Source organism: Euphorbia lathyris, chromosome 2 (assembly GCF_963576675.1).
Source record: "Euphorbia lathyris chromosome 2, ddEupLath1.1, whole genome shotgun sequence".
NCBI classification, from domain to species: domain Eukaryota; kingdom Viridiplantae; phylum Streptophyta; class Magnoliopsida; order Malpighiales; family Euphorbiaceae; genus Euphorbia; species Euphorbia lathyris.
The window spans coordinates 2,074,586-2,098,692 of record NC_088911.1 but is presented as its reverse complement, the minus strand read 5'-3'; the positions used below and the strand labels follow the sequence as shown (position 1 = coordinate 2,098,692).

At 32.2% G+C, this 24,107-nt stretch overlaps 1 protein-coding gene across 1 annotated transcript; it reads right to left on the bottom strand.

Moving 5' to 3' along the window:
• Positions 1-5,065: 5,065 nt before the first annotated feature.
• On the bottom strand, positions 5,066-15,087 carry LOC136220765 (uncharacterized protein At3g61260-like). The gene is made up of 5 exons (XM_066008550.1): positions 14,850-15,087; positions 10,120-10,173; positions 9,123-9,210; positions 7,712-7,793; positions 5,066-5,425 (listed from the first exon to the last, which is right to left on the bottom strand). Exons 1-5 carry the CDS (start codon positions 15,019-15,021, stop codon positions 5,231-5,233), a joined length of 591 nt encoding a protein of 196 aa, XP_065864622.1. The 5' UTR covers positions 15,022-15,087; the 3' UTR covers positions 5,066-5,230.
• Positions 15,088-24,107: the final 9,020 nt, after the last annotated feature.

Here is a 24,107-nt window from a genome sequence, read left to right as displayed (position 1 = left end):
TACGAATAAATGCAACAAAGATTTTATTTTGCAAAACAAATAACAAATGCAACGAATGATATTCATGCAAATGCAACACATATATATATATTGCAAAACATTTTTCACAATAACTTAACATTTTCATAAGTTAATATGATTATTTGTTTAGGTTATCATTATCGATAGAAACAATATTTCTATACAGGTAATATTTTTCAAATTTTTCACAAATCTCCGATACGATTTTAAGAAAATTGTCTCGAGTGAATGTATTTAAGTAAAAAATTCTTTATTTCAATCTCTATTTTTATATCATGCAATTCATGATACAATAAATCTTATTTTAAATTTTCAATTAGGTTTATAGGCATTAAATTGAACTAACAATTTTAGCTCGGTTTGATTTCGTCTTACATTAACACCAATTGAAGTTTTTAAGGAAACTTTAGCCATAATACATGTTGAATTTTAAGTCAATATAGGATGAATGTGCTATTTTTCTTTTTCCCAAGTTATAATTTTATAATTCATGTTAATTAATCGATTAGTTGAATTCTTAACTTTTGGCCACGATTGAGACCAACCTTATCACAATCGAGGTATGAAAGGGAAGAATAATTAAGTACCGTTTACTTTTGGCCACGGTTGCGACCACCATTATCACAATCGAGGTATGGAATGAACGTTTAAAAAAAATAAGCGTGTATAAGTTTAAAGTAACGATTGCGTCCACCCATGGCATAGTCGGTACCTCTTAAGCAAACACTAAGCAAAGCAAAAAATACGTATAAAGGTTACGGTTGAAACCACCCTTATTTCGGGCGTAACCAAGCAAATAAAATCAAGTACTTATTCATTTTAATATATCTTATATATTAGTTTAGGTTTGGGAAAGAAAATTTTGTGCTTTGAAATGCCTTGAGATGGAAAAACTCAATAACATGCGTGCTTATATCGTCCCGAATGCTTCAATTCAAAATTAGAAATACAAGACGAATAATATATCGTATTTATACTAAGTTAGTTTGATATTTTGCGTATAAATTTGCCATGCAAAGTTAGTCTTCTCGGCTTAACTAATTTAAAAGGTAATATACAGAGATATATGTTTTATTTTCATAAAGAGATTAGTTAGAGAATAAATTCAGTGAAATTTTGCTCGGGACTAGCAAAAGATTAAGTGTGGAGATTTGTTAAGCCCAAAATATACCTAAAATATCATCGATAATTACATCAATATTGCTACGAATTTATGCTATTCATACCTATTTAGAATACTTTTACTCTCGAATATGTTTCTTTCATGCAAGGTACATAAATATTTGGTAAAATCCAAATAGGAGTAAAAAGAGCTCAAAAATATAAGAAAAGCCCTACAAAAGGAGTCAAAGACGACAGAAATTAATAACGCCAAATCGAGGCCGCGAACGAAAGCTGAAAAACCGAAAAAGCTCTGTGCCGCGACCGCGGCTCCCCCTATTCACGGTCGCGACACGCGTCCTTCAGTCTTTTTTCCCTTCGTCCGAAGTACAATTGTTGCTCCCCCATTCTCGGTAGAGAATTTAATAATTCTCGGTACGAGCAGGAGATTTTAGAAGCCTGTTACACACTTTCGTTTTCGACGGAACGCGATCGTTCGGGTGGATAAAGACGTCCTTTTGCAGCGGACACGATCCTTCACAACGGACACGACACTTCGATCAAGAATCTTCAACATCTATAAATAAAGAGTTGATGGAGAGTTGAAATGAATAGAAATAGAAAGATATATGTGTAGAAGAAAGAGATTAGTGTAGAATTTATGCAGAAATTCTGAATCAAGTGATTCAAAAGTTAGATTTCGATTCTGTTCAAAAGCAATATGATGTACACACATTGTTTATTCAATAATAACAAATTCAGTAGCGTTTAGACATTGTTCCAGTTTAGTTTACATTTTGGTAGTGGACCGACCTAGTCTCTATTACGAAGATTCAGCGAGAAGATTGAGTAGAGGATTCGCCCCTGAGTCTGACAAACTCTAACGAAACCCAAGGAAAGGATTGACAACCCGTTCACTTGCACGCCGTCGAAGAATTCAATGCTCCATGTTCTCTGTAAACTTGTATCAATTTATATTTCATCTAATAAAGTCCGTTCTATTCGATAGATTTTTATGCAGCACTTATGGTAACCAATCCACTAAAGTGACTGCTGGTGTTTTCATTAAAACGTATTTAATCCAAAATCTTTACAAGGAAACTTTGTTGAACACTTAGGCAAATTATTATCTCGAAAGAGTTTTAATTTGATTAAGGGCAATTTATCCCGAAAGGGTTTTGTCATGTTCAAAGCCAATTAATTAGAGGTTCCGTCATTTATTTCATCTTTATAATTCGTACAAAGTTTAAAGTTGTTTTCTTTGCTTAATGCAAACAAATATACTTGTTTACTTTTCTAAAGTACTAAAACGTTCCTGTTTTGCGAATTCATTCTTAAATCAGATATTTTCTAACATCTTCATATTCTAATCTAATTCTTATTCTAGCAATTTCTAAACCAAAACCGATTAAACGATTTTCCCATATTATAAACCTTAAAGTAATTTTAACCGATTATAAATAAGTTTTGTTAAAAAACGTTCCCTGTGGGATCGATATCTTTTATTACTACAAGCGTATACCGTGCACTTGCGGAAATCGCTCAACAGTGCTAGTCACTCTTATTTATACATCAAGCTAGGGGTAGAATTGTAACTTCACAAGGTACAAGTATGGAGCAACATTATTTGGTGCAAAAATCCCATGATACGCCCCGAGTAAGGTGATATACGCCCCGCGTAAGTGCCCATTCCGTCAGAAATCTCCTGTATGTGGACCAATTCTATGTCTAATTGTCTCAAATACGCCCTGCGTAGCTGAAGTACGCCCGCGTAAAAGAGTCTCTGATCTTTTTACGTTGAAGAACTACCTTTTATGCCCCGCGTAAATGGTGATACGCCCCGCGTATGGAGAGTTGACTCCGGGAGACAATGCAGTCTGACTTTCAGGATTAGACCAATCATTTCCGACATGTGTCATACGCCCCGCGTAAGGTGTCACACGCCCCGCGTATGCTGAGTCATTTCCACATGGTGCCTGCGGATAAGGCAATTATTTCTGACACCATGTTTTATGCCCCGCGTAAATGACGATACGCCCCGCGTAAAGGTCGGGGTATGCGATTATAATATTAGAGAAAAAAATATTTGATAGTTGAATAAGTAAGAAATTCTTTTTTAACATGTTTTAATCTATTTTATGAAGTATGTAATAACATTCTAAGACACGTGTAACATATCTTCCGCATTTGACTTACTTTTTTACAACCGAATGATTAATTGATTACATTTTACACATGTTTAGGGGGCTAACTGAATATTTTATATAAGTTCAAGAGGCTATCGAAACACTTTAAAAGTTCAGGGGTGCAATCAACCATTTTGGACAAGTTCTGGGGAAATGATGTATTAAACCTTGTTTTTTACTTGGTGTTAGTTCAAGTGAGACATGTCATTTATGTACAGTGTTCTAAAAATCAGTATAGACAGCGTCTAAGCAGGAATTTTTAGAACATTGTCCTGATTTCCTTAAATCGGTTTACCATTTTTGCCCGTCTAGATGACCCCAAGCGGACCTAGACGGCTCCCAGACAGCCCTTGGCGGTCCATTTTTAAAAATTGGCAATTAATTTTATGTAAAATTTTTCAATTTTAAATAAATTATTAAATAGCCAAAAACTAAAAGAAAATACCTAAAACAATTAAATGCTAATTTTAAGGATATTAATATTATTTTTTGACACATTATTATTAATGTTATTTTATTGAGACGTTTTTATTTTTTTAAGGACAATAATGTAACAAATATTAAAATATACTGTTTTCTAGCTTAAAATATTTTATATTATTATTTTTACATAATACAATTCATACTCAGTAGTTACCCCGACCGCTGGATGTGGCGGCATTTTCAAGAATCATCAGGTCAGGGCGCTTGGGGCGTTCGCTTTTCCTTCGGTTTCGCCTTTCCCGCATATGGCGAAACTTGAAGCGACAACAGCCGTTGCATATGCTGAGCACGAGGATGACATAGTTTATGGTTAGAAAGCGACTCAGTGTACATGGTCAATACCCTGAAGTCGAAGACGCATCTGGTCTCATGGCAATTAAGAACGCAGTGGTCGAATTGCCTTCGGATTCTACAGCAAATGCAATTCACAGCTTCGCACATTTATCGCGAAGGAGAAACCAAGTGGCGGATCAGCTTACCAACCACGGACGCATCAGCACAGACAATTGTTGGTGGGATACGCCTCCGGATTTTTGTCAGCTCTTAATTAGAGAGAACGCTTGGGGAACGAGCTTGTTTCCGTTTTACTTAATTTCGTTCTTTACTTTTGATGGCTCGAACTTTTTTCTTCCTTCCTTTAATAAAACGGGTCGGAGCGAGAGTCTTTAGGGGGTGCTAACATAGTTGGGATGTCCTATCTTTTGCTTCCCTCCTCACTTCCAATAAAAAAAAAAATCATATTTTACTTATATTTATATAATAATTTATTTACTAAAAATTATAAAAATATAAAAAAAAATACAAATCCAATTAATATCCGAAGACCCTATCCGTCTGACTAACGTCCGTCGTCTTTTACAACCTTGCTTAAGTATCAATTTGTTTGACTTTACCAAAGCACATACAACGAACTTTCGCAAACATTTTACTTCTTTGCAACAGAGAAATTAACTAACTACATGTTAAACAAATTAAGGATACTATCGAAACATCGCAAGTTGATATGACTATACGAATGTTAGACATCCCACACTACGTGGCTCCTTAAATATGTGAGGAAATCCTCACCCTTTGAGGTATATTTTGGAGTGAGTTAGACCTTTATTTACATGGTATTAGACCCATGATTCAATGTTGGGGCTCCCGCTGATATTAGCATCACGTACCAAATGAATATATCTTATATGATGAAACTATATGGCTCCTTAAATATGTCTTATAGTTAAAGGTCCAATCATAGATCTTATATGAATCCAAAAGGCAGTTCCGAGAAATGGAAACAAACTGACACTAAACCTTCACAGAAAGTGTTAATCGTAGTTCTTCTATACACATATTTGGATGATAGAAACAGATTTTGATATAAATATATGAAAAATACAAGTAAATAAACAAATTCACAACCAAAAAAGCATACAAAAGTTTGGAAAAATGCTGAATTAGAAGCAACCAAGGAATTTCTTTGGAGCTTGGCCAGTTGCGCGGTATTTAGCAGCCATTTCTTCGGCAGTGAGGATTTGTTGTCCTCGTGTAGCTTCAACCATTGCTCTTCTTTCTTCAGCTTCTTTGTGAATCAAAGCTACTTTGTTTTTCATTTTCTCTGCATAAGCTGCCTTTTTCTTCTCCAGTTGTTCCTGCCAATTTTAGGAACAGGTTTCATAAATAACATAACGACCGGATAGAGTATTAGAGCCCGAAAATCAATTAGATGATTATCCGAACTGAGTTTAAACATGATTCGTAAACAAGTCAAGTTTAACTACGGCGAAACTCGATTCAAAAGCTCGCAACAAGGGATTTTGGCTATGGGTTTGTGAACGTCAGACATAATAATAAAAGTTTTTATTAATAAAAGTTTTTATTGGGTATTAACTATAAGCTTAAGTGTTTAGTTCAATTGGTTCACGATTCGTAAACAAGTCAAGCTTGCACATGGAAAAACTCAACTCGAAAGCTCACAAGTAGAGGTGTTCATCGGTTCGGTTTAAACCGCATACCGAACCGATCGAATTCGTTTTTCGATTCTTTTTTTAACATTTCGGTTGGGCATCAGTTTTATTTTTAAGTGCATTTCGGTATTCGGTTCGGTTCAGTTTGACAAAAAAAAATGTAAAAAACCGAATGGCACCGAATTACATATATTATACATTATTATATGTGTACACATATATTTAATTTTACTAGTTTAATTTTTTTTTTATTGTTGTTGATCTTGCCAATAAGCTAATATAAATATATTTAAAAAATATTTCAAATTTTTTTATTATTGAGGTAAATTGAACGAGGTAATATAATGATTTTATTTGTTACTTTTATTTTTTTTAACTAAAATTCGGTTTTTCGGTTTAAAACCGAACCAAACCTAATGTTTTGGTTCAATATTCTATCGGTTTTACATGTTATTTGGTTTCGGTGTCTGTGTCAATTATTTTGGTAATTTTGGTATTCGGTTCGGTTTTGAACCGATACACACCCTTACTCATGAGGAGCTTCAGCTATGGGTTTGTGAATGTCGGACTGGATCTTAACTATATGCTTAATATTGTTTAACTCAATCCGTGCTTTGACATGGTAATAGAGACTTCTAGACCAAACGATCAAGGGTTCAAACTTGACAACTTCATTTATTGATGGAATATTAACACACCGTAGGATAAACATGTCTTTTACACGCTTGAAGCCCATGAGGCATTCACGTGCGGGATGTGTCAGAAACAATAATAAAAAATTATTCTTAGACCTTAACTACCAAATTAATCCTTGATATGATATCAGAGCCAACCTCTTACTTAGACCAAACGATCGAGGGTTCAAATCCTGACAACCTCATTTATTAATGGAATTTCAACACATGTTAGGATGAGTCGATGTTTTACACGCTTGAAGCCCACGGGGCATTCGCGTGTAGAATATGGCAGAGATAATAGTAAAAATTATTATTGAACCTTAACTATCAGCTTTAAGTGTTTAGTTCAATTAGTTTTTTGACATGGTATCACAACTTCTTAGATCAAACGGTCGAGAGTCCACATCCTGACAACTCTATTTTATTGATGAAATTTCAACACATGGTAAAATGAGCCTGTATTTTACAGGCTTGACGCTTAAGGAGCATTCGAATGCGGTGATGTGTCAGAGATAATAATGATAAAAGCTATTTTTTTGACCTAACTACCAGCTTAAACTTTTACTTCAATTGGTTCCTTTCTTTTACACGCTTGAAGCTCACGAGTATGTCAGAAATAATAATAAAAGCTATTCTTGAGCTTTAACTATCAACTTATACTTTTAATTTAATTGGTTCATTGACACAGAACATGCTCGTAAACAAGCTGAACATGCTCGTAAACTAGCTCAATTATAATGTTCATGAATATGTCTATGAGCAATCTTGGTTCGTTTTTTTGTTTTAATAAAAGTATTTCTATAATGAGGAAATGCAAAACTAAGTAGTTTTATGTGAAACTTTAATTCTGCAAGTTTCAAAACTACGTAACTCATTTAATGAGAGCAAAGTTCATGAATAGAATTGACAAGCAACTTATGTAAGAGATTAATATAAGATCTATGATTGGGCCTTACCTATTAGTTTGAGCTTTTAGTTAAAACAGTTCCATGATATCAAAGCCTCTAGGACCAAACGGTCGAGGATTCGAGGGTGTGTCACAGATTAATATAAGATCTATGATTGGATCTTAACTATCAGATTGAGCTTTTAGTTAAAACGGTTCCATGACAGCTTACAATCAAATATCTTTCTTAATAAACCGAGTTCAAGCTCGTTCATTTTCTACCGAGCCGAATATGAGCAGGACAAAACTCAGCTCAGCTCGATTAGAGCGCTATCCAAAAGGCAAATGCATAATGTTGAAATAAATATTGACTTTAGAACCTTAATAAATTAGTTTATTGATTATTACCTCAGTCTTTCTCAACTTGGCTTCCAATGCTGCCTTCTTGCTGTTCTCCCATGCAAGAACAGAGGAAAGCTTCTTTTGTGCCCTATTCAATATTATAAACATGATTAATAAAGTTTGAACAACTAAACTCCGAGTAAATTTCAAAATTTAACATAAAATTCATTCAATTTACACTTCCTAATATTATGACCACTGATTTCAATTACCATTTCAAAATTACTGTTAACAGCCTCAAAATGAAAATTTACCAGAACTAATGTTATTTAAAACCACATTTTTTATTTTCCAACTTCACCATTTTCCGAGCTTTCTCTTTTTAAAAATTCACTTTCTACCCCTCCTAAATAACCGCCAAACAAAAAAGTTGAAAATTAAAGTTCCTTAGAATATAATCAATTTTTGAATTTTTTTTTTTTTGCCTAAACCATCCGCAGCCTACTGAACTTGTCACTTTTAGTCATTTTGTTCCCTGAACTTACGGGACGACCCATTTGCCCCTTCAAATATTTAAAAGTGGCATTAGCAACCCCCTATTTTCATTATAACGGAAACAATTATGACATTTCTCATTGCAAGCACCACGGTCATAATAAAAAAGAGTTGTGCACCACTAAAATAAGCTTCAAATGAGGTTAGTACAGACAGTATACAAGTTCTCTTGTAGAAATTGCATATATGGTTATGCACTAATAAAACAAACTGCAAATGAGGTAGTATATATGCAGGCTGGTTCCAATACTTCCACGAACACTTGTACTAATGTTGGAATCTCATTTTGTTTCCATTATAATGAAAATAGGGGGTTGCTAATACCACTTTTAAATAGTTGAGAGGGCAAATAGGTCGTCCACGTAAGTTAGGGTAAAATGACCAAAATTGATAAGTTCAAGGGGCTGCATATGGTTTAGGCCTTTTTTTTATATGAGCACTGGTCATTTTAAAGCGTTAATCGAAATTTAGCGGCTATAATGTTAAAAAATGTAAAATCAATTGATGTTTATGCTACGTTTTGAAGTCTAGTGACCATACGGTGAAAATGAGTAAAGTTTAGTAGTCATAGATGTGATAATATGGCCACTAAAGCTTTAACTAATGCCTCAAAATGAAAATATTGAAGAATTAAAGTTGTTTAGAACGGCATTACAATGAAACCAGGTTTTTTATTTTCTAAAATCACCATATGTGGAGCTCTCTAAAAAATCGTTCGCTCTCCTAACTAAACAACACCTAAATAACCTCAAAACGAAAATTTTGAAAACGGTCATTTTGAGGGGTTAATTGAATTTAGTAACAATATGTTAGAAAGTGCAAAGTTGAATGACTTTTGTGTTATATTTTGGAATTTAGTGCCTGAAAAATAGTAAAGTTTAGTGGCCATGAAACAAGGAGGATAGATGAGATGGTTTCTTACTTATTCTCTACTTTGGACTTCTCGCTCTCTTCCCATGCCTTAATGAAGGAATTTGTCTTATCCTTTTCAAGTTCCGCAAGAGCAACATCTGGGAAAATGCAACATTACTTGACGTTAGAAAGCAATAAAAATAAACGAATTAGGGTCAAAATCACCGGAAGTTGGCAGATATGATCAGTTTAGTACATATCGAAGTTTAGGTATCAATTTAATCTCGACGTTGGAAAAACTTGACAAATTAACCCAAATTTGATAAACTTTTAAGTATTAAAACGGATTGTTTTTGGGCTAATTTGTCAATTTTTGCAACTACAGACTCGAGTTGATACCTAAACTTCGATTTAAGCTAAACTGACCTTGTCTACCAACTTCAACTGCCATTTTGACCCTTAATTCCAAAATAAACTAAAAAGTAAAAACTGTTTGAGCAACAAAGCTGAATCAAAATAGAGTATATGGTCCCAATCCGAGCATGTTAATGGAAGATGGAAAAAAAATATGTATATATTCTGAGTCAAATTTCAATTTTTTGTGGTTCATTGAATCCTTGATCTTTTATTTGAATACACTAAACCTCTAATCTTTTATTTTTATCTTGTTAAGTCCCTAAAGATCAAAAAATCAGTTTTGAACATAAAACTTGAAGTATTATTCATTTCACTTGAATTCGAAATTTGAAATTTATATTCTTTTAAGGTTTGAAAGTAGTTTTTGCAATTTTGATATATGTCATGTGACTAGGAAACTGTAAAAACCTTCCAACCGTAAAAAAAAAAAAAAAAAAAAAAAAGATATATACTTTCTAACCCAAATGAAATGAATAACTTCTTTTAACCTGAATGAAATGTTCACAGCTAATTAATTTGGTAAGTAAAGACTTAATGCAACCAAAAACAAAAGATAACCATCTTAATGTATTCAAATAAAAAATTAAGGACTAATAAATAAAACGCATAATATTTTTTTGCCAAAAAAGTTAGCATCAGCAAGACTTTACCTCTGTCAAGTGATCCCCTTGAAGACCTCTTTGAATCAGGTTCTACTGCCACCTCTGTTACCAAAAGGAAAACATTTTATGCTGTTAATAGCTTCATCATTTACGTCATAAAAGGAGCCTTATTAAGAAGAAACTATAATATGCTATCATAGTCAATTTGTAATTTTAGTTGTAATTACCAACCAATGAAAATATATTATTTGTGGATCCCGCTATCGTATAGTGGGGTCCACAAACAGTGTATATATATAATTGGTTATTAGTTTCGAGTAGTATATTTAGAGGTGTAAATGAGCTGAGTGAGTCCGAATCTAAATAGGTTTGGTATTAGCTTGTTAATATCTCGAGTCCAGCCCTCGCAAACCGATTTTGACTTAGCTGAGCTTTTATCGAGCTTTAGCCAAATTCATCATAATGTATAGAATAAGTAGTCTAGCACGAAAAAAAATTGTTTATAACATACTCTCGACACATGAGTTTAAAATGTTTAAAAAAAACAATCACATGTTATGGCCGAGATCAACAATAATAGATGCTACTTGTGGTCAGAGAACACAAAGTCGCGGAAAATTTTAAACAGTGAAATATATATTAAAACTTATAATGTAATTTATTCTTGATCAAAACCTAATTTTCCAGCTAAAGATCCAAAGCTTTTTTGTGTCATTTTTTTGGATGGATTAAATTTTACATGAATCGTGAATAATGATGAAAAACTAATAATAATAATAATAATTCTTTTAAAAAACTAATAATAATTAATAAAATAAAAAATTTAAGAAATGGAATATATATTAAATATATATAATAATTAAAAATAATCGAGTTTGTTTGTAAACTTTTAAGCTAAACCTAAGGCTCGGTACTCGAGCCGATCCCAAACTTCAAAAAAAAAAAAAAAAAAAAGTGCAGTTAGCAATAGTATTTGAATAAATTTATCTGAAAATTTTAAAGCTTATAAGTTATACCCTCTTTAAAATGCCAACGTGAAGTCCACCCCACGAGTCCAAGAGCCTAGGATTGTAACAGGGTGGGAAATCATTCTCTTCTTGACTATTTCGGAGAATCTGTTTCTTTATTTTTATTTTTTTAAATCTTAATTAAAAACTAAATTTATATAAAATAAAAAAAAAATCAGATAAATAAAATATCAAAACTATTAATAATTTTTCTCAAAAGAAAATTTAATAATTAAACATTTTAGTTAATTATTGATAATATGTATAAGGCTTTTTAGAAACATATGTATAATTTTTTAATTAGTGCTATGATTAGATTTATAGCCCAATACGTCCCCAACCTTTCCAATTGTTCAAAAACTGACCCTGAATTTCAAAATATACAACTATCCCCTCAAGTTGTTTATTTAGAACAAATAAACCCCCAAATAGGTTAATATATGTGATTTTTGCCATTTTGTTGATGTATAAGCAAATTAGTTAGAGGTACCAGCAGATATTTAGGACATCTTTTATTTCTGTTGTCACGTTATGTTGAATATTTTTTTGGTTTTAGGAGTTATTTATTCAAATAAACAATTTGATGGATTATTTGTTCCAACTAAGCAAATTGAGTGATTACATATAAGCAAGTTGGGGGGATTAGTCCTAATATTTTGAAATTCAAGGGTCACTTACAGTTTTTAGACAACTTGGAGAGCCCGGATGTATTATGCCTAGATTTATCAAGTATAAAAATTAATATATATATATAGGGATCCCTACGAAATCGGATATGAGGATCCCTTCACGGCGGTGAGGGCATGCCCCATCTCGAGGCCAATTTTGGGGTAAAAATTAAAATTAAAAAATATATATATTTTTTTTTGAGAGTAATATATATATATAGGGTTAGGTTATATTTACTTTTTTTTTTGACAAAGTAAGCCTTACTTTGCTTTTTCCACCATTGGATGGTGATGAACTTTGACAAAGTAAGCTCATCCAATGGTAGAAAAAACAAAGTAAAGCTTACTTTGTCAAAACAAAGTAAGCATAGAAGGCATCATATATTATATATATTTGTTGGATAATGCATATATATATATGGTTTGGGTGAAATTAAATTTTAAATGGAAAGGAAAGGGTACATGTTACACCTAATAAAGCAATCGTAACAGAGTTCTTTATCAAAACCTAAAATAAACAACAATTATTAAATGTCTTTATCAAGCTTTAATAAATGGAGGAATAAATGACATGGGGGCCAATACTCAAGCTTTGGATACCATTATGCCAAGTAAGTGGGGTCAATATCTACTAATTAAAATTAAATTTCTTTGGATGCCATTATTCCATGACTAAAGGACATTATTTCTACAGGAAACTAAAATAATGTGACCTAAATAATTAGTGCATACAAAGACCAATTTTTATAAGCAATAAATGAGTCGAGCCGCTCAAGCTTGGATTGTGTTCGACTCAATTCATGAGTATTGAGAAACTAAGCTCGAAAACTCAAGAACGGACTGAGTCGGTTATAAGTTTATGAACAAATTCGATTATAATATTTATAAATAGATTCGTGAGCAGTGGCGAATACAAGATTATTCAGTTAGGAGAGCCGATTTTACACGTGCGTTAGCCAAAAAAAAAAAAAAAAAAAGCTAAATCGAACTTGCTTTTTTTTATATATGCATTGCGTGTTATAATTTGAGTGGTCAATAACCATCTTTTAAGTATTAATGTACAATTTTTCAAAATTAAGCTACATTTTGTTTAAGATTTCTAGCTTGTAAAGAAATTTGGATTTAGAGAGGGCCGAATCGATCAAAAAATTAAAAAAAAATTATTTGAGAGGCCCTACCACGTAAAAAAAATTTAATAATTTGGATTTAAGAGCGGCCTAACAGATTAAAAGAAAATTAGAAATTTGTATTTAGAGAGGCCTAGCAGGCTCAAAAAAAAATTAGAAATTTGGATTTTGGAAGTCTCTAATAGGCCCAAAATATTAAATTTTGAATTTTGGACAAAGCTAACTCTTAATGGACCATCTTGTGAGGACTAATTCAACATCCGATAAAAGAAATTTGAGACATGAGGGCCAAAACTACCCGGGGTTAAGGTGGTTCTGACAGCCGGAAGGGCGGAACCCCCCTGTCTATGCCCCTGCTCGTGAGCAAGTGTAATTCGATTAATTTTTAATAATGGTATTTCTATCAAATGAAAAATGTAAGGTAAAAAGACGTAGTTTGGTATAAAATTCTAGTTTCATATGTTTTAAAATTAGTTTTGTGTTAAAAAAATTCAAATGAACCTAAATAATGAGCTCGAGCAAAGAGGAGGAGACTGGTGAGCTTGGGGGAGCCCAGGCTCTCTGGCTTCCGGAACCACTCTATCATGGATGGTTCTGGCCCTTCCGGCCATTAAAATCATCCTACCATAAATGTTTTCAGCTCTATCTCTAGAAAATTAAAATTAAAGTTGGAATTAGTTAATTAACTCATTGAATTTGTATTTAGTTATAAAATTCAATTTAATTATCTATTAAAAAAAATTCAAGAAGTTTATAAAAAACGAACCAATCTAGTCCAAATCTAGCCTCAATTTTGAAACATTTTATAGTGGTACGAAACAATTATATTTGTATATACGGAAAAAAAAAAAAGTTAGATGTAAAGTTCATCATTGTCCATGAATATGAATAACGAGATATTCACCGAAAAAACTCATGAACAAATAAACGAGATGCTCATATTCATCAATTTTCTAACTCATGAACAAAAATATCAGGTTTGAAATCCTCAATTTTCTAATGAACCGAGCATCCGATGGTTCAGCTTGATTATAGCTCAAACGGTAGTGAAAATTAATTCTGAAAAAATCTGAACCGCTTCTAATTCAAATGAGTTCAAGCTAAAGTTCATAGAAAGAATTGAAACTCAAACGGTAGTGAAAATTAATTCTGAAAAAATCTGAACCGCTTCTAATTCAAATGAGTTCTAGCAAAAGCTCATGGAAAGAATTGAAACTCAAACGGTAGTGAAAATTAATTCTGAAGAAATCTGAACCGCTTCTAATTCAAATGAGTTCAAGCAAAAGTTCATAGAAAGAATTGAAACTCAATCGGTAGTGAAAATTAATTCTGAAAAAATCTGAACCGCTTCTAATTCAAATGAGTTCAAGCTAAAGTTCATAGAAAGAATTGATACTCAATCGGTAGTGAAAATTAATTCTGAAAAAATCTGAACCGCTTCTAATTCAAATGAGTTCAAGCTAAAGTTTATAGAAAGAAATGAAACTCAATCGGTAGTGAAAATTAATTCTGAAAAAATCTGAACCACTTCTAATTCAAATGAATTTAAGCTAAAGTTCATAGAAAAACTTCGATTCTTTGGAAAAGAATTCCCAAATAGATTAGTGAAAGCAAATTATTAAGAAAAAAACTTGAAAACTAATTGATTAATTAAGTGACCGGTTCTGTTTTTCGAAACTAATTTTTGCATTTTATGGAATAATTAATTCCAAAACTGTGTTTAGTAAAATTTTGAAAACAACGGGAAAAATCAACTAATATTACCTATCAACAACAGCATACAGAAACCAAACGCGAAACCGGCTAAAATTAAGCTAAAATTACTAAAAATATTTCAATCTAACACAAAAATAATTGAAAATGTGAGAGAGAAAAAAGTTCTGGAAGCAAGCCATGATGAACAGAGGATGTTCATAAGTTTAATTTCAAATAGTTTCTCAGAGTGAGAAAAAAAAGGGGGAAATCGGAAAACGTACTTTCAACTACAGCGAGAGCTTTAGAATCGTCGTGCTTCTCTTCCGGTGGTGGAACGGTAGAGTTATGCTCATCCACATCGCTTTTTGCTTTCGCAGGTGCCGGTACCGGCGCCGGAACTTCAGTCGCCACCGATTCTGCTTCCAACTTCTTATTAGCTTCAAGCTCCGCCATAAATTAGATACCGCCAAACACGCGGAATTCAATAAAGAAATTGTAAATACCTAATTTTTAGCAACGTCTAGAATTTCTGTTAGAGCATTTTATAGTACTAACTATCGTGTGTCGCATAAGCATTGGATTACTTTAATGGACCCCGTTGATCTGAGTCATGTGTTATTTGTGACCGCTGATTTTGATTACTTTTGGGAAAAGATTGATCGCACGGTGAAAGTGAGGGGTGAGCTGGGGTCGGAAGCGCGTAGTATACGTGGTATAGCTGTTGTAATGTCGATGAAAGGAAATGATTTTTGGGTAAATTACACCTGTTGACACTGAAATTTACAAATTTTAACATTATGGTCATTGAACTTCAATTCTTAATTATACGTTCACTAAACTTTATACTTTTTACAGTGATGGTCATTCAACATCTCAAAACGACCGGATACAAAATAAAAAATTCAAAAAGTTCATTATACTTTATACATTTAGTTCTTGAAAACTTTTATTAACCTCGACAGGATTAACCGAGGCTGTTCAAACAGGCACAGATCAACTAAACGGCATTCCTGTAGTAGTTAGGGTTATGGATTTTCAATTTATGGGGGTAGTATGGGATCTGTAGTAGGTGAGAAAATTACTCGTTTGATCGAGTATGCTACCAATCAATTTTTACCTCTTATTTTAGTGTGTGCTTCCGGAGGAGCACGAATGCAAGAAGGAAGTTTGAGCTTGATGCAAATGGCTAAAATAGCTTCTGTTTTATATGATTATCAATCGAATAAAAAATTATTTTATGTATCAATCCTTACGTCTCTTACAACAGGTGGGGTGACAGCTAATTTTGGGATGTTAGGGGATATTATTATTGTTGAACCTAACGCTTATATTGCATTTGCAGGTAAAAGAGTAATTGAACAAACATTGAATAAGGCAGTACCTGAAGGTTCACAATCGGCCGAATTTTTATTCCATAAGGGCTTATTCGTACCACGTAATCTTTTAAAAGGCGTTTTGCATGAGTCGAATTCTTGAATAAAAAAAAATGTGGTTTCAAGATAAATATTGTTCTTAACAACTTTAATTCTTGAATATTTTCATTTTGAGTTTGTTAATTATCATTTTGAGTAGCTAATTAAAGTTGTGTGGCCATCGGTTTTAAAAAGTGTAAAGTTCAATAGTCATATTATTAAAAATTGAAGTTCAGTAGCTACAATATTAAAATATGTAAAGTTTAGTGACCATGGATGTAATTTACCCAATGATTATTATAAAGTGTCGGCATGTGAAACGGCGCCGTTAATGAGATGAATACAAAATGGTTACTGTTTAGTGGTACCCCACTGGGAGATTACCTTGACCATGCCGTCAATTAGCTGTAGCCACGTCACATTCGCTTTACTTAAAAAAAAAGTGTTTCTTTTTTTTTAAAGTAAAAAAACAGTGCTTATTATAATTGATTAATTTAAGAGGATAAAGTGTGAAAATACCCCTAACATTTACGGTCAAAAATAATTTTATATTTTACGTTTAAAATTGTATAATTTTACCTCTAATATTGGCCGTCAAGAACAATTTTACCTTTAACAGATATTATTATAAAATATAGATATTTTGTTCATTACACTGTACCAATTGCATATCAATTTGTGTTAAAAAAATATATTTTTACGATTTAATAATAGAATTAGAGATTAATATTTATAAATTTGGTGAAATATTTCGAATGTTTTTTGTCCAACTCGTACAATAGATAGTATATTTTTTAATTTTTTTAAATTTTTTTCATATCTAATCATATGTTTATGATATGTTATTAATAAGTGATAAAATGACTCATATGTGAAGTATCGATGACAAAATTCATGACTGAGAAGACAGTTTGATGAATTATTTCTTTAATTGGTCCAATTTGACAATGTTAATGGTAGAATTGCTTTTTGCTACCAATGTTGAAAGTAAAATTATTTATATCTGTAAAATAATGTGTGTAAAGTTGTAATCGAACCAAGCCGAGTTTTGTCCTGCTCAGATCCGATTCATCAGAAAATTGACGAGTCCAAACTTGAGTTTAATATTTTATTAATATTTTATTCATAAGCTGCTCACGAGCTGTTCGCAAGCTCGTTCACGAGTTTTTGTTAATCCAGTTCATTAAAACTTCGATCGCGAACACCTCATTAATTATATTAATTTAAAATTTATTTAACATAAAACTACATAGTTTTAAAACCTATAAAACTAAATTTTACTTAAACCTACAATTGTTTTACATTTTCTCTTTATAAAAAATATTATTATTAATAAAATAATTGTACCAAATGTGTTCATGAACAATATAACTGAGTTTTCTCATGAAATTTGTTTTGAACCTATAATTTGAACCTATAATTGAGCATGTTCAGTTTCGTTGTGTTCAAACTCCGGCCGTTTATAAATTGAATAAAACACAATCGAACTTTTATTGAGCCAAATATCGAATCGTTCATAAGCGGTTCGACTCATTTACAGCCTTGTATTCAGGGGTGGAGAGAGGGGCTTGTGCCCCTCCGGCCGCCAGAACCACCATGGCCACGAGTATTTTCGACCCTCTGTCTCCATAAAATTTAAGGTTCTGGTGATTCTGGCCCCCTGTTTCCAAGAAATTTAGCTCGTGTGCTATATTAGTATCCAAAATTGGCACAGGTCCCATTAAATTCTCTCTAAATCCAAAATTTTATTTTTTTTTTATCAGTTAGACCATTTTTAAATCTAAATTTCTAATTTTTTTGGCCTGTTAGGCCCTAATTAAATCCAAATTTCTATTTTTTTCACCAATTAGGCTCTTCTAAATCTGAATTTTTTCTATTAGACACTGATTTAGCAAAAAAAATTACACACCATGTATAATAAATGTCGCGAATCACTAAAGGCAGTCGCCATTTTTCAAAAAAAAAATACGGCTCATTCAGATTATCAGTCCAGTTAAAAGGAGGACACGTTGGTAAGGTGTGTGGACAAAAGCAGTCAAAATTAAAGAATAAAATCGACACATGTATCAACAATAAAAAGACCAAGACAACACGAGTTGAAAGCTAAAAAGGGTCCTTCAGCACAAATCTAAAATTCTGAAAGAATTTATAAATAAAAAAGGGAACATATGATATCATGTAAAACGACATGGTACGCATAATAATATTATGGTCCTTTACACGATCACGTCATGTGGGAAGAAGCAAGTCTCTAGGAAGCCTTAGGAGTCATGAGAGAATGTTCGAGAATAACTAGAGCTCCGTGTGACAAAAGGACTTTCCTAGGACAAGACTCCTTACAGGAGAAGGAGATCCTAAACTCAAAAGTAGTGGTGTGCATATCGAACCGAACCGATTAAATTCGATTTTGGGTTCGGTTTTTTTACACTTCGGTTCGGCATCAGTTTTATTTTTTAGTGCATTTTGATATTCGATTCGGTTCGGTTTGACAAAAAATGTAAAAAACTGAATTGCACTGAATTACACATATTCTATATTATTTTATATATATACATACATATATTTAAATTTATAAGTTTAATTTTGTTTATTGTTGTTGAGATAATAGGCTACAGTAATATATTTTGAAAGTATTTCAAATTTTTTATTGTTAAGGTAAATTTAATGATGAAATATAATGATTTATTGTTTTTATTTTTTAATGAAATTCAGTTTGTGCGGTTTAATACCGAACCGCACCGAATATTTCAGTTCGGTTATATTTCGGTTTTATATATTATTCGGTTCGGTGTCAGTATGAATTATTTTGGTACTTTCAGTATTCGGTTTTTTCGATTCATCCGGTTTTGAACCGATGCACACCCCTACTCAAAAGGACTCCTAGTTAAGGAAGGTTTTGGTCTAAACCCTATATATAGACAAGTATAGTCACAAACTACGGTACGTTAACTATTATCTCACCACTAGTCCATACTCTTCAACCCGCATCAGAGTGAGTTCGCCGGACTCTGGCCCCCTCTCTGACCTTAGTTCTGTTTTACAAATCGATATCAGAGAGATCCAATAAACAGTTCGGACAAGTGGATAAGGTTTAGATACACGGTTACCAATTAGTGTTTGGTTATTTAATATTTTATTTAAAATTGAAAATTAATATAAAATTTAAGAGTCGATTTTTATGAAAGAGTCGTTTGAGTCCGCCTAGTCATATGGATCCGCGTGAAGCCGCCTAGGACGGCAAAAATCAGTGAACTTATTTATAGTACTGATTTGAGAAAATCGAAGCGCTGTTGTAAAAATTTCCGCCTAGACGATCTCCTAGACCGATTTTTGGGCCAATTTTTTAAACAAGTTGAGGTTCAATTGTGTATTAAACCATTAAAAGGGAATGGGACAACCAAAACCAGGTGGAGACATCATTGAAGCTTTTTTACGAACAAAGAATCAGATATTTTGACTTTGCTTAATCATAATAATTTGCCAGCTAGGCCTTTCCAAACGTGACGGACAGAACGACACCGTGGGACTACAGCTCACATGCTACCTTGTCCAACGTACAATTTAAAAGTACCCATGACCACTAAATTTTATTAGGTATAATATGTAAGAAAAACTACGAAAAGAGACACTCAACCCTTTAAACTTGTAACTTTTTTTCACCGGACCCCCTTAATTTAGGAAACAACCTCTCAACCCCCTCAACTTTTCAAAAACATCACATACAGCCCCTTACATCCATATGTTCGGTCAAAATATTGACCTGTGTAGAAAACGCGCTTGACTGTTGACCACACCAATGCCACATAACGCGCTTGACTGTTGACCACACCAATGACACATGTTATTTTTTTATTAAATTTTTCCAAGTGATTATTGTATGCGAGGTGTTGTCGTTATTTGTCGTCGCAGCCTTATCGAGGTGCTGAGGTTGGCGGTAGTGGTCGTCGAGGTGAAATCACTTGGAAAAATTTAATAAAAAAGTGACACATGGCATTGGTGCGGTCAACAGTCAAGCGCGTTTTCTACACGGATCAATATTTTGACCGAACATAGGGGTGTAAGGGGCTGTATGTGATGTTTTTGGAGAGTTGAGGGGTGTAAGGGGCTGTATGCGAAGTAAAATCACCTCTTTCCCTGCACATTTACATTCGCATGCTTCGCTAATCTTCATTTCGCGAAGCCAAAATCGTTTTTTTCCCTGCCTAACACGATTAATTTTTTCTGTAGGTGGTTGAATACGTAACATCCCTTTCTGGAAGGTGGCGTACTGGGCTGCAGGGGAGATGACTTTCTTTCCTGTATAGGGATGAACTTCCCCAAGATTGACACATTCACTCCTGAAATGGTTAGTTAGGAGAGATTGTGTCAATCTTTGGGTGCACCATGGGACACGTCCATCCCATGGTGCCAATCTTTAAAGTGAACCTAACTAATCTGGTACCAATATTGAAACGGATGAGTAATCTTGCTGTGCACTGTGGGACACGTCCATCCCAAAAAGTCTGGAAGTCTAGACATTTTGGGATGGATGTGTCTCACGGTGCCCACCAAGATTACTCATCCGTTTCAATATTGGTACCAGATTAGTTAGGTTCACTTTGAAATGATTCGTTAGGAGAGTTCATTGTGGCAATCATGTTGTAAATTTTGATAATGTTACGATTTGAATGTTGTTATTGTGGCAATCTTGTTGTAAATTTTGATAATGTTATGATTTTAATGTTAGAATCTGTTGTTGTTTGCCATTTTTTGTTATATACCACTTCGCGAATTAGCTTCAAGTCATATACAGCATTCGCATATGCGAACTAAATTCATCAAGCAAAACAAACTTCAGCTTCGCAGGCTTCGCATATGCGAACTAAATTCATTAAGTAAATCCAAACATCAGCTTCGCATATGGTCGAATATGCGAAGTCAGACGGGATAGAGCGAGCCGCGCGTAAATATTGAGGGTATTATGGGAAAGTCACACAAAATCAGTCTAGATATGTAGTAAGATTAGTAAATGGGTTAAATATGTAAATGGGCCTCCCATTTGACCCAGTTTTGTAATTTTCCCTTATTATTATTAATATATTTTAAGATTAAGGTTTATAAATTAAAAATCTAAAATATATTTACTAAGCTTTGAAATTTATGAATTGGGGTCTAATTTTTTTAATTAGAGTATAAATTCATATATTTTTTCATATATATGAAAAATATTAAGATATTGAAAAGTAATTTTGACTATATAATTTAATTATAATTTTGCAACCAATTGTGTTATTTATATAAAAAGCCTTAAAAATTATTTAGGTTAATATTTTAAAATTAAAATAGGTATAATTGATTTTTTTTAATATAGATTGAAGGTTAATTTAAGAATTAAACTTTTATTTGGGCTATTGATATACAAAATGTTATCATACCATTTGGTAATATTTTCTCCTTCAAATATTTCCATAAATATCATTTAACACATTTTGGATGAAAAATTAATCGATTTATTTATTTATTTTTACAAAATACACAATTTTTGACATGTAATATATACACGTGGAAATTGATATAATTTTTTAATAAATAGATTTAATATAAAGATAAATAAAGAATTAATGAAATACTTTTCTATTTATCATGTATTGAAATAAATTTTAAATTTTTTTACGTAAACATTAAAGGGGCGAATTTGTGTTGCTGACTCGACTTGATTTCACGGTTTTATATGATGGTTCATGTTAGCCGACCCCGAATCATTTCGGGACTAAGGCTTTGTTGTTGTTGTTGAACCATTAAAGGGGCCTTTATTTATTAGGGAAAATTACACAGAAATTCATCTTTGAAAAACTATTTACAACTATGTCAAATCATAATTTTGGATTATGTCAAACTAGTAAAATCAGTAATTTTAATAAACTTTAAGGATTGTAATTTATAAATTAGAGTCTATAATATATTTTCTAGGGTTTATGATTTATGAATTGGAGTCTAGAATTTTTAAATTATAGTGTAAAATCATAATATATAGAGAATAATGACATATTAAGAATTAAGTTTGGTAATATGACTTAGTTGTAATTTTGTACTTAATTATGATATTCATGTATTTGACCCTTTATTATTGAGTCAAATACATGAATATCATAATTAAACACAAAATTACAACTAAATCATATCACCAAATTTAATTATTAATATATCATTATTCTTTATATATTATGATTTTACACCATAATTTAAAAATTCCAGACTCCAATTCATAAATCATAACCCTTAGAAAATATACTCTAATTTTCTAATTTATAAATTTCAATCCTTAAAATATATTAAAAGTACTAATTTTACTAGTTTAACATAATCAAAAATCATGACTTGATATAATTGTAAATAGTTTTTAAAGTATGAATTTCTGTGTAATTTTTCCTTTTATTATTCCGTCTAGGGCCCATAAATTATCAGGACCGGCCCTGTTATAGATAACTGCAATTTTCTTACAACAATTTGAAAGATATGAATTTTCTTACAACAATTTGAATTTATAGAGAACTGCAATTCTCTTACAACAATTTTAATATGCATCTTAATGAGCAAATTCTACATGCTCATTAAGGTGCCTGTGATCAAGACTGTAGTTTACATATGTTTCACTTTTAAAAAACTATTTACAACTATGTCAAATCATAATTTTGGATTATGTCAAACTAGTAAAATCAATATTTTTAATATATTTTAAGGATTAGAGTTTATAAATTAGAAATCTAGAATATATTTTTTAGGGTTTATGATTTATGAATTAGAGTCTAATTTTTTAAATTATAGTGTAAAATCATAATATATAGAAAATAATGGCATATTAAAAATTAGGTTTGGTGATATGATTTAATTGTAATTTTATACTTAACTATGATACTGATGTAATTGACCCTAATTTATTTGTTATTGATTTCTCTATAATAACATGGCCCAAAGGCCCAGCCGGATAAATGAAATGGGTCTATATTAGGGCCCATATTAAAGAAAGATAATAGGGTAGCCAGATAAATGAAATGGGCCTACATTAGGGCCCATATTAAAGAAAGCTACAAGGGTACCACACCTGTAATCATAATAGGGTGAAATACATAAATATTCTCTTTTACTGCGGATGAGAGATGGCCTATTCCTGGCTACTCACTTAAAGCGTAACCGCCTCTAATATATTACTACATCCGTTTCATATTACATGTCTTTTTAGAGATTCTTTTTGGCAAAAAGCATCCTGAGGCCCCTGATCTTTCATTGTTTGGTGCATTAAGCTCTCGATCTTTTATTTAGACACATTAAGCCCCTGATCTTTCATCATTTGGTGCATTAAGCCCTCGATCTTTCATTTAGACACATTGAGCTCTTGATCTTTCATATATGAGTGTATTAGGCCCTTCCGTAAATCAATTAATATATAGGTTTATTAAGGGCATGTTTGGTTAGCTTTATATAACTGCAACGTTTCGCATTTTCTCTGGACACTACAACATTTTGGAGCTTTTCACGAAAATCTCTTTTCATGAACAGTTGTTTGTAGTTACTTGTTATTGATAAAATTACCCTTCTTATTTCCACAAAATGTGCTTCAATTTTAACATTATTTTTATTTTTAGAACATAATTATCGAAAAACAAGGTTTTATTGTGTTCAATAAATTTTTTATTTTTTATTTAAATTATTTTTATTAACTTGGATAATATATTTTTTATTTTAGAATTTGTTATTTTTAGAACATCATTTGTTGTCACATCAAACATGCCCTTAATAAACCTATATATTAATTGATTTATGGAAGGACCTAATACACCCATATATGAAAGATCAAGGGCTCAATGTGTCTAAATGAAAGATCGAGGGCTTAATGCACCAAATGGTGAAAGATCAGGGGCTCAATGCGTCTAAATAAAAGATCGAGGGCTTAATGCATCAAACAATGAAAGATCAGGGGCCTCAGGATGCTTTTTGCCATTCTTTTTTATTTCATATTACATGTCATTTTATATGATCAGTACACGTTAAGTCATCTTTTTTCTGCTATAAAACACGAGTTTACGGAAATTAATTAGAATAATGGACTTATTATAGAATAAATAAATATTGGAATTAATAAATAAGGGG

What these genes read in the sequence shown, in the direction of transcription:
- LOC136220765 (XM_066008550.1), bottom strand. Translation starts at nt 15,021, where the DNA reads ATGGCGGAGCTTGAAGCTAATAAGAAGTTGGAAGCAGAATCGGTGGCG. An exon ending in AAGGGGATCACTTGACAGAG is followed by an intron (nt 9,211 to 10,119) that starts GTAAAGTCTTGC and finishes GCATTTTCCCAG; the next exon opens with ATGTTGCTCTTGCGGAACTT. An exon ending in CCAAGTTGAGAAAGACTGAG is followed by an intron (nt 5,426 to 7,711) that starts GTAATAATCAAT and finishes TAAAATTGGCAG; the next exon opens with GAACAACTGGAGAAGAAAAA.